The 12337-nt window shown below is 35.6% G+C and overlaps 1 protein-coding gene across 1 annotated transcript in view; it reads right to left on the bottom strand.

The window, feature by feature from the left end:
* The window catches only part of PTPRD (protein tyrosine phosphatase receptor type D), a 280660-nt gene that overhangs the window by 110721 nt on the left and 157602 nt on the right, over nucleotides 1-12337 (bottom strand). The window contains exons 17-19 of the mRNA XM_070935556.1: nucleotides 11462-12049; nucleotides 10994-11094; nucleotides 7779-8038 (exon numbers count right to left, since the gene is read on the bottom strand). Of these exons, the coding sequence (XP_070791657.1) occupies nucleotides 7779-8038; nucleotides 10994-11094; nucleotides 11462-12049 (949 nt within the window). The remainder of the gene's footprint in view (nucleotides 1-7778; nucleotides 8039-10993; nucleotides 11095-11461; nucleotides 12050-12337) is intronic.

Here is a 12337-nt window from a genome sequence, read left to right as displayed (position 1 = left end):
CTTGTATGCACTGATACACACTTTAATAGCTTTTTCCTTCTAAAAAGAATTCTATATCCATTATCGTTTTCTTTTTCTTTTTTTAACTCCATATCAGCAGTTAAAGAAGGCATATGAAAAGTTATTTTTCTTGGCAATTACTCTCTACAATCTGTTTTCAAACACAGCTGCAATCACTTAATGGAAACAAATCATTTGTGAAATCAATACATATATGTAGCCAGGTTAGATTACAAAATGTTAAAATGTTATCACTTTTCACTGAAGAAGTCATTTAGATCATTTGGACCTTCTCCTTAAGAATTCCACATGGAAGAGACACAAATTTAACTAAAGATTTAAATTCTCATACAAAACCATGATAGCCTTTTAAAAGAAAAATACAGGCATTTTATCCACATTGTATTTATTGCCTTTATTCTAAACTCAGCTTTAAGGAAAATGGCTCTTAAATATGGATCTAGGAATTGGCCTTCTAACTTGACTAATAAGTCTTGCTAAGCACTGATAAGATTGCACCAAACCAATTTAAATTAAAGAACAAAATTGAATCTTAAAAATTAAAAAAATAATGAAAATATAGCAACACACTGCTGCTCTGTTTTTACCTAAAAATATCAATAAATTAATAAATCTGACACTTACTATATCTACATTACTCTATACAAAAACTACTTTTAATGGATGCAATTGACAATGGCATTATTTAAGTATCTACAGGTAATCATCCTTGTTCCTTCATAAAAAATAATTAAAAAATCAAGGACTTTTTTATATTCAAACTTAGAAAGCGGTGATTCAAAATCTAGCATTGTTCGTAGTTTCAGTGATTGCCTTGGACAAATTGTGAGCTTTCATCTTAAGTTCTCTACCTACAAATATGCCTCAGAACGTCCTGGTGGTTTTGCTGCAAGCATAAACAAATGTATAGATTATATTTGTATAGAAATTGTTAATTTTCCTGCATGAAATAATATTTCTGGTAAAATTACTAGTAGCATTCATTCTCATATTCATCATCTTAATATATTATTAATCAAAATATTAGAGAAATTAAAGCAAGGGAGAAAATAAACTTATTACCATTTTAGAACAAACCAGCAAACTGTGTTAAGAACTGCTGTGTTAAAAACCACACACACACACACACACACACCCCTTTTAAAACTCTGAAGCTGTTAACTGCTATTGAAAATGATTTTCATGCTGAACTAACTATTCACTTGTGAACTGTATTGTGTTACGCCCAACACTTTGAATAAGTTATTTTCAAATAGGCAAGAAATGTTGTTATATTATGAAACCCAGGTATCTAATTCTGTCAATAAGTATTTGTTGATTCATAATGCAACAAAACATGATCTCTCTCACTCTCTCTCTCCCCCCCCTCTCTTATTCCTACAGGTAGTCCTTAATTTACAACCATTCATTTCATGACCATTTTAAAGTTACAACAGCTCTGAAAAAAGTGACTTATGATGAGTCTTCACACTTATGAAAACTGCAATATCCTGATGGTCCAACACTGATATTTGAATGTTTGGTAACTAATATGTATTTACAAGGATGGCAGCATCCTGGGTGATGTGATCACCATCTTCAGTTCTGACTGTTACTGACAAGCAATGTCAATGAGGGATGCTGGATTCGCTTAATAATCATGTGATTCATTTAACATCCACAGTGATTTGCTTAACAACCATGACAAAATGTAAAATCAGGTGTGACCTAGTGATTGCCATGCTTAGCAGCAGATTTTCTGGTCCAAATTGTGGTCGTAAATCAAGGACTATCTGTATTCCTGATTGTGTCAGTTCTGAACAGATGTCCCAAATATTACTTCCCATTCAGTATTTTAAAAATTGTATAACAAAATTTTAATTTGCATACCGATTTTCCTGGTTTGATTACTGGACTATACCAGGACATCCAACATGTATCTGAATATAAGGCTGCTCTTCCCTATGCCGTAATTTCATATTCATCATTGTACCTACTAAGTTCAGTACATGGCATTGATAATACTCATATTCCAGAGTCCCATTCTTTCTTCCATGAACTTTTGATCGCATTAGGAATGATTGCTGTGCTGACAGATTAAGAATCTACTCTGATATGTAATACTACTTCTCAGATGGGTTGGAAATCTGATTGGAAATCATCAACATAAATCACTGATATATATGTATGTATTTATGTATGTATATATTATTGTAGAGTTTCATTAGCTTTCCTTTAGCATGCTTTGGCATAAGTTGCTTTGCCAACAGAGTTTTGAAAATATTTGCCCGGGGTTATGTACAGATTTTTCATGCAAATCTGTTTAGAAGTTCAACTGTCATAAGGGAAGCTTGCTTCATAATCCAGAACAGAATTTTAGAGGGGGGGGGAATCATTGCTAAAGGCAGAAAATTGGCTGTGTTACATCACCACCAAAAAGCTAAAAAGTTATTTAAAAAAAAAAACAAATTTGGAATTTAACATAGATTAAAATGCAATTACAGATAGTCCTGGATTTATGACCACAATTGAGCCCAAAATTTCCATTGCTAAGCAAAATAGTTGTTAAGTGAGTTTTGCCTCTTTACAACCTTTCTTGCCATAGCTGTTAAGTGAATGACGGCAGTTGATAAATTAGTAACGCAGTTGGTTAAGTGAATCTGGTTTTCCACTTTGCTTATCAGAAGGTTGCAAAAAGGGATCCCAGGATCCTGGGACAGTGTAATTGTCATAAGTAAATACCAGTTACTAAGCATGTGAATTTTGATCATCTGATCATGGGGATGCTACACTGGCTGTAAATGTGAAAAATGGTCATAAGTCATTCTTTTCAGTGTTGTTGTAACTTCAAACGGTCACTAAACAAATGGTTGTAAGCCGAGGACTACTTACATCTGACTATTTATCAGTCCCATTAGATCAGTGGTTCTCATCCTGTGGGTCACGACCTCTTTGGGGGTTGAATGACCCTTTCACAGGGGTCGCCTAAGACCATCAGAAAACACATATACCCGTGTTTTCAGCTTGGGAACAGCTGTCTCACCAGGGAACCAGCTGGTAACTGGTTATCCTCCGGTAAGAGGCGCGCTGGCCCTCTTGGAAAAGTGGGGGTGCATTCATGGAGGGCGCACACATGCACAGTGCGGGTTGCATGTGCACATGTGCAGTGTGAGGCGCATGCGCATTAGGAGCATGGGATCATGTGCGCATGCGCAAATGGGGGCGCCCATTGCATTATGGGTGCTGGCATGCAAGAGCACATGAGCGCTCGCATGCTCGGACTTTTGGCACGCATTTTATGGTTGGGGGTCACCACAATATGAGGAACTGTATTAAAGGGTCTTGCATTAGGAAGGTTGAGAACCACTGCATTAGATAGATGGGATCATGAAATAAGCTCCGCAGGAGGATTAAAACTACTTTTATTGAGACTGATTATAATAACAAACTGTCCAAGCTTGCAACTGTGATTGAGCCATTCCTTCTGTTCTTTCTTATAGTTCAATGAATTAGGAAGTGTCTGAGCTACTCCCTTATGTTGTCTGGATGCTATCTGGATATTCTGGACTCTAAAAAAATGATTAAGTTCCTTTTACCGAAAAAAAATGGACTTTCACATATCCTTGTTATGATTACCTTTACTCTCTATTTAGGCTGAGTTGGGTATATCAAACTATCAGTAACCCTGGCATTAGAAGATCGTGCTCAACCCTCTTGAAGAGAGAATTTTTATTGGCATGTATGGCATTTAAATTTTTCATCCTGGTTGTGCAGATGAAGATGTCCAGATGGTGTGCCTTAATCGGCATGTACTGTTTTTCCTGATGTAATCACAAACTCTCAGAGGATAGAATCTTTTGTCAGTGTGTGACAGAATTTGTTTTCATGGAATTTAAATGAAAATTCTGTTGTCAGTAGAGATTAGTGATGGGTTAATAGTGTTGAACTCTGCATTTTAGAACAGATTTCTATCTGTCCAATAACAAAAATCCAAATGAAAATGTGTGCATAGAAAATAATTTTTTTCTCTTTTGAGAAAAGTTTCTCTTTTGGTCTCCAAAAATTATATGATTAAACTGAAAGACTTATACTAATCTTTTCTTATCCAACACAAAATCTTCATTTTGATCTATGTTGATCAATGACCATAATAATGATTTGATTCCTTCCTTCCTTCCTTCCTTCCTTCCTTCCTTCCTTCCTTCCTTCCTTCCTTTCTTCCCCTTCCCTTTCCGTCCCTCCTTCCCTTCGTGCACTCTTATCATTTGATATTTGGATATTAATGTTTTCCATTAATATTTACCTGTCTAATTCCATACAATGTTAAAGAAGACACATCGGCTTTGTAATCAATTGTGCTTTCACATTCATGTCATTCAAAACCTAGACTAGTCAACTCTGAGAACTATGAGAAGTATTTTGCTTACTGAAAACACAGACAAATATGGTACAATATTCTGTACTTAGTGAGATCATTTGAAGATTATTGAAAGCCTTAAGAAGAGAATATCATTGCATGTTTTCATATTTTTTTCCAACCATGATGCTCTTTATTGTACCTTATATTTCTTGTATGTATGTTTCAATAAATTATGTGCTGTAACTGAAAATCTGATTTAAAAATGTGTGCATTTCATGTGTAATTCTGTAAACAGTTATATTTTATCCTAAAATACATATTTATAAACAATTTTCCATTTTGTACACCAGTTTTTAATATTAATTTCCAAAAATTAATATATTCTTCCATTTGTTGTAAAATTCAAATTATGGTGTTGTGATTGTGGTGTGTGCCATGGCTCCGAAGTTACTTTAGGAAGTTGTCTTCTAGACAGGCATTACCTATCTGTATTTTCAAGTTCTATTTCTGGCAATTTTAATCTGTAATGTTTCCCATTTATATTTATAAATATATATATATATTTATATATATATATATTACATATATATATATATATATATATATATATATATATATATATATATATATATATATATTTTCTCAGGTTTTCACGGGTGTTTGTATATAGGTCTTTGGTTATTCGGGTCTTCTCCCACGTAAAATTGGAAGTGTCTTGGCGACGTTTTGACGAAGTCTCATTCGTCATCTTCAGGCTGGTGTTCTCGGCTTCGTGCTTCCAGTCATCCAGAAGATGACGAATGAGACTTTGTCGAAACGTCGCCAAGACACTTCCAATTTTACGTGGGAGAAGACCCGAATAACCAAAGACCTACATATATATATATATCTCTCTCTCTGTGTGTGTGTATATATATATATATTATTAATAGTTTTTCAAAGCTTTTAACAGTTTAGAATTTTCTTTCCTACAGCCTTCTTTAAAATTTCAATAAAGCAATAAAAATGGCTTTGTATGAAACTCAGGATAAAAATGATTACATGAAATAAATTATGCATACTGACTAATATTTTATTTTCCTCTCTTTTCTGCTATACACATCACACTGTTGTAATCAACAAAAAGCCTGTGAACAAAGCAGTAACACTTATTGACAGCATGGTATGCATTCTTTCCTGGGAATCTTTATTGTCTATCATTTTAAATACCAATTGACATTGCAATGTCAGCTTTTTAATACCATCTCTGTTTAATCTGCACAGACCCATTTAAGAAGCATCATAAACCATGTTCCAGAACTGTGAATAAAAACATACCTATCAAATCCATGTGTTGCAAGATTACTTTTTAGACTTAAATCACAACTTGCTTTTTTCTAAAATACAGCTTTATACCACAATGTCTGATGATAATTTTTATAAGTCACATTAAACTACTCCTGCTGTACTAATATGATGATTCTGACCACAAAAACATAGACTACATGAAGTTAACATTAATTTTAGGAATAACCAAGAAATATTTTAGAATGAAAAATATATTTATTCAAATCTACTCAGTATTTTAGTCATACAGGTAGCCCCTGAGTTACGCCCACAACCAAGGCTGGAATTTTACTTGTGAGTCATTGAGGTTGAAAGTAGAATCACTATGAGACTTGATTGAATTTTACAACCTTTTTCGGGAGAGCCATAAAGCAAATTACTACAATGTTAAATAAATCATGTGGTTAAGCAAACCTATTCTTTCAATGATTTTTTTGCCAGAAATGTCACAAATTGTATTCACTTGTATATATAAAACTGCAACAAGTCCTAAATGCAAGTTAGGTGACAAGCATCCAAAATATGATCACATGACCATGGGAGGGATGTGGCAGTTGTAATTTTGAGGACAAGACATAAATATCTTTTTTAAAAGTCCACCATAACTTCAAACCATCATTAAGCAACTACCTGTAACAGCATTGTATTTCCTAAAAAAACTCTTTCATCTATATCACAGTTACTCCGCATGAAATTATTTCATATAGGTATGCATGTTACAATAATATATTTATAACTCCCAAATTCAAATGTGCATTTGATTCTATTCCTGGTTTGCTTTTTTTCCCTTTTACATGCGTGTATGTGTCTGTGTGTATATTAATATTACTGATATTATGTTTGTTAAATAACAAAGACAAATAGGAATAACTATTATATTTAATAACTTTGGACATACCAGAAAATGTTTCATAGGAAGAGGGATTTAGCAAACAATTTTACACCTGTTGCTCATGTAAGCAGTGCTGAGATTGTTTGAGACGCTCACTTGATTGGGACTGTGAGCGCCCGCGATCCTTGCAGGGCTGTGCTCGTGCACCACATCTCCAAGTTGAGAATAGGCCACAGCCCACAGGTTGGGGATTCCTGCATTACAATAGATTGTCCCACCTGATCAGAGAAGGGAGGTATGTTGCAGACCCCATTATAGTTCTGACTGATAGGAAGAGAGGTTTCTCTGCCATTGCCCCTGCCCTATGGAATATTTTCCCCTCAGAGAATAAAAACACAAAAAATTCTCATGTTCCTAGAATTTGATCCTACAATGGAAAAAAAATTAGGGATGAAGTTAGAATTTGCTTCATTTGAATACATTTCTGTTGATATTTGGGTGAACTAGGTCAAATCTAATTTGAATAATTTGTTTTGGATCTCTTTATTGATTTCATTTACAAATCACATCAATAAATTGAATGAGAATGTAAGTTTGACTTCAAAAAAATCCAATCTTTCTATGACTAATAGGTCATTAAAATGTACTGATATGGAAGTATCTACTACAATTATTCAATCTGAATTGAAGTCAATTCAATTCATTTCAGTGAAAAGATCCCACTGTACTAGCATAGGGACAGGCAAAAAATGTTTCATGCCCTGCACTGCCCTGACTATAATGCTGAAGTGTGCTGTAATAGCAAGCATAGTGATTTTCAGTTTCATGATTTTCCGCAGACTTTTGCAAATATGAGGTGTAAAAACCAGGTCTGTTAACATCCTGTGATATTTTAGATTCCTGTTTTGCCATTTGACTCTTACTTATTTTGCGCTTTAAGCCTCCCGCTTAATGCTTTTGATTATACCACTTGCCCATTTGTGGCTCCTGCTTCCCAATGAGGACAAACGTATTTTTTTTTCAAAAAATAAAAAGTTAAAATGTAGTTCCTGGGTCATGTTTGAAAAATAGCATATAATCACAATAAACAATAAACTGTATTAATTTTGGCATCAAATCTTAAAATGACTGCCTGTCTAGTGCAGTGCCTGGCTAAAAAAGTACCGGTAAAAGCTTTAAACTACAGAAAATATTCTAAGAAATTATAAATCTCCTTGAATTGTTCTTAAGCTCTTGCAACATTTGTTAGATATAACTTACTTTATAGTTTTGTTTGCTGGTACTTCTGGTAGTTTCACTGTTATCATTCCATCTAGATTGGTTTTATCAATGAAAAGTGGTTGGGTGCGTAGTACATCTGGAGCTGTCTTTGCTGTTACCCTGTGTTGCAGACCTCCAGCACTGTTCCCTCTATTGGTTAGCACAAAAGAATAGGATGTCTCAGGCTTCAGATTGGTGATCAGTTTCTGGGTGGCTCGGCCATCCACTTCAACTGCCATTTTCCCATCATCATAAAGAATCTAACAAATGGGAATTTAATAACAGTAGCAAAATGTTAATAACCTCTAGGGATGTGCAGGAGAAGAGCAGTTTAGAAATAAAACTTGCCATTGACAAAATGACTTTGAAGTTTGTTAAAAACTGTGTGGCGGGACAAACAGATTTAAAATCTCAGAATCAAATGTACTGAATGGAGTTTGGGATACTAAGGATGACTTAGTATTCCCACTGGGGTTTAATAGATACAGCAAATCAGATGAACACATTCAGTACACTTTCTGCCTTCAATTGTCCTTGGTTCCCAACTCCTTTCATTGCTTGATATAACACAGGGATGGCAAACTCATATCGTCATGGCATCGTCACGTGACGTATCGGAACTTTTTTCCCGTTCGCTAAACCGAGCATGGGCATGACCAGTGCGTGAAGCATCTGACCTGTGGGCTTCAATGAACGCAAGTGCAGATAGTATTCAGTAAACAATTAGAACTAGTTAACAACTGTAATTAGGCCCAGAAATTCTATTGGTAAGTGACCCAGTTGGCTCATATAATGACTTTGACTTAAGATGGCAGTTGCTGATGGCAGATGTTGCTGCCATGGGTTATGGTCATCATGTGATATGTCACATTGCCATGGTTTGAGATTTCCTGCCAGCTTCCTGATTGACTTTGCTTGAATTGCAGCTGTGATGGCTGCAAGTCAAGAAAGTAAGCAAGGCCTACCATACAGACTGAGGAGTAGAAATCCAATGTAAATGCTCTCTCTTCAGCTGGAATGTGAAGGGACGGCATTCAAGTTGCAAAAACTATTTTTTCTTGACTTTATATGGAAAATATAGTATTACACTGATCTAAGAAATCTATTGATTGACTAATGAGAAAGTGGTAGATAGTTTTAGCTGAAATTGAGACAAGGGGAAAGGGAAGAGTGAAGGAGGCTTTGAGGTGCTAGTTTTAATCACCTGGTATATGACGCTGGTCATATAATCTACATTTGAACAATAAGCTCCATTAGCAGTGATTTACTTTAGAGGTAACATTTTGTTAGTGATTACTTTCCTCTTATGAGACAATCCCCATGCTTCAGGAATTTATGGACTAAACCAAGAGGTGGGCTTCACATAATTTAACAACTGGTTTGCCTAGTGCAGAACCGAAAATGTGGGCATGCACCTTCCGCACTTGCGCGCGGCTTCAAACACACGGCGATTTCATATGTGCGGCTTCCAGCACACCTTCTCGGGCAGCCGCAGTGAGTAGAGCGAGCATTGCGTGGCAATCAGCTGGGCTGCGTGGGAGGCACGAGTCAGCCAGAGAATGAGATATATAGGACGGGATAGCGCCAGGGCAGGGCAGGTGGGCAGGCCCAGCCGGTGGTCAGAACTACCAGTTCGTCTGAACCGGCAGCAGCCCACCTCTGACTAAACCTATTTATTAGGTCTTCTGTTTGCTTCCCAAGACACATTTAGAGTGATGGTTGATGACTTTAATGTTCATGGAAGACCTGATAATAATTTTCTATATGCCAGGTTTCTTCCTCTGAAACAGATACACTCTCCTTGTTTTGATTATCAAAACACATGATATCAAACAATACAAGCAGGTTTTTGTCCAGTCTGGATAGTTAATTTGCTTATCCCTGTATTTTAAACAATGCTATAGACACCGATCAACAAGCAGAATTCACCAATTAGGCTATGTTGAAAAGGAGTGCTATTGTTGACATTATTAGTAATTTTCACATCATCTTTTAATTCATTTTCATATTTTATTACATTTTCAACTCTGCATTAGGAAGCCATAGGTGGTACAGCATTGCCAGTCCAGAATCTCTTTTACAAGAGTCTGTTGTATTAAAAGTTTGCCACAATTCAAAAAAGAAAGAATTAAGGAGAAACTTGTGATACAGTAGTTTCAGAATATACATTCCTCTCTTATATCAGTGGGATCTGACAGATTAATTCTTCAGAACTATTTCATACTAATCCAGGAATTACAATAATTATTAAACTAAATAACTGATGTAATTATCACCAATACTAGTAAAAGCTATAATTAGACTTTTCTGTGTAAGAGCTAAAAAGCTTATTCTTTGTTTTCCTGGATATGCTGCTGGATTCCCACCTCAAATGGCATCAGTGGAAGAAAAATGTATTATGCTATGTTTATGCTTTCATTTGAAGCCTTGTCAGGAGAACTGGAAGCCTCTAAATTCACCACAGCCAGGTTGATTTTGAAAATGCCTTGGGTAACCCGCTAAAAACCCATTTTTGCAAAAGAGAAGCCATTGTGTCTCTGCGTACAGAGGGCAATTCATTGTATACTACTGTGGACAATTAATACAGAAAAGAGCAAGAAGCACTATATTACGGATGCTAATTTTTATTTATTTAGAAAATTTATATTTCGCACAAGGCGACTCAAGTTGGCTTACAGGACATTTCATCACAGGATGGCAAGTAGGAAAAGCAAATTTTCGAAATATTGTTTAAACAACAATATACTATATACTATATAGTATACTATATAGTATATTTAGTATATTTATATACTATAAAACCACGAACAGAAAAAATAATCAGAAATATTGGAAAATTAACACAATTTTTATTATACTAACAGAATGAAACAATCATTTTTCTGTTAATAATCTAAACAGCAGAAACTTTTATACTTTTTATTTCTGGTGTTTAGTTCAACATCACTAATGCTGATGCATAAATGCAGACTTAATTAACATCAATTGTCAACCAGGATCAATCAACTATCAACCTTGAAGAACTGCTGCCATGGCCTTCTGATTTTGAACTACATCAGAAGACAATGGCAGCAGTTCTTCAAGATTGATACTGGAAAGGATTTAACACTACTAAGTATCTGTTAGTAGAGTGGGGCTGTAAATCATTTAATTAAAACATTTGTCCATTACAAGTCCTGTAACCCTTCAAGTCTTTTAGATTAACAACAACTTACTTTGAAAGGCAGGGCAGAATTGTAATTCTCTGGTATATCCCAAGAAAGAAGGACTGATGTTTTCATTACTGCTTTGACATGAAAATTTTTTGCAAACACTGCTGGAAAAGGAAGGGTAATATATTTAAAGTACATTTTGATTTTGGATCCCATCCCCTTTTCACCAGTCAATATTTTCCATTATATTCCTACCTGTTTTTAGAAACCACATTCCATTCTTAAAAATGACATCTCAAAATAATTATATTTTCCTTACCTGCAATTATTATGCAGAAGTGAGCCAGACTTGTCTGATATGGGATAACTGAATTCTAGTGAATCCAAACACATGAAGATTTACATACTTTACCTTCGCATCAGATGAATCTACTTATATGATGGTTTTGAAAATTGAAGCTATATTTAAAATATCGATATCCAAAGACTGAGATCCTTTTACAAGACAAGCCATAAGCAGACAAATCCTACCTTGATCCACAGGTAATGTCCTAAACTGGATACTGGGACTATATGGACCGGGCCCTTTGCTTGTATGTGCACGTATTTTTACATCGTATGTGGTATCTGCTTTTAAGCCTGAAAGTGTCATTATAGTATCAACAGGAGCAACAGGGATCTCTGTTTGTTGATGGGCCACATTGATATCTCTGTACTGTAGAGTGTATTTGGTGATTATACCATTTCTCTCGGATAAAATGGGTGGCTGCCAAGTTAGTTGGACAGAAGTCGAGGTGGCACTTTCTGAATGTAGATTTTGAGGAAATCCACTTGGTAGATCTTCTGGAATCAAAATTTCTTTTACCATTTCTTCCCCAAAGCCCACTTTATTTCTAGCTGAAAGCCTGAAGATGTAAGAAGTCCCTTTATGAATATCAGTAGCCGTGTAGTGGTCATCTTTATCAGTAAAATCCCGTGTCGTAAATGCATCCATGTCTTTGCGGCCAAACCTCAGGCGGTACCCTTGCAGGGGGCCATATGTATCGACAGGTGGGTGCCACTGAATTAGAGCCGTACCCATTTGTGTGTGGCTAATTACAAGCCGAGGTTTTCCTGGAACTGTAACATAATATTATTTTAGCATAGAATGTACCTGTAATAATTTTTTTCTAAAATTGCTTATTAGGTCTCTTTAAAAATTACTTATGCAACAGACATACCGTTTCTCTACTCTACCTTCATCCTCAAATATTAATTCAGACCTTGCAACACATTAAGAACTGTATTATCTTTCTTTATTCCCTTTCTTCTAGTTCAGGGGTGTCAAACTGGTGGCCCGCGGGCCAGATGCGTCACGCGCAGGCCACGCCCACCCCAACTTCGTGAATGGGAAAAACATCGTGAAAC

Source organism: Pituophis catenifer, unplaced genomic scaffold (assembly GCF_029215685.1).
Source record: "Pituophis catenifer annectens isolate HBS135680 unplaced genomic scaffold, rPitCat1.0.hap2 SCAF_2, whole genome shotgun sequence".
Lineage (NCBI taxonomy): Eukaryota > Metazoa > Chordata > Lepidosauria > Squamata > Colubridae > Pituophis > Pituophis catenifer.
Note: the sequence above shows the minus strand (reverse complement) of the source record. Positions and strands in the feature narration are given on the sequence as shown.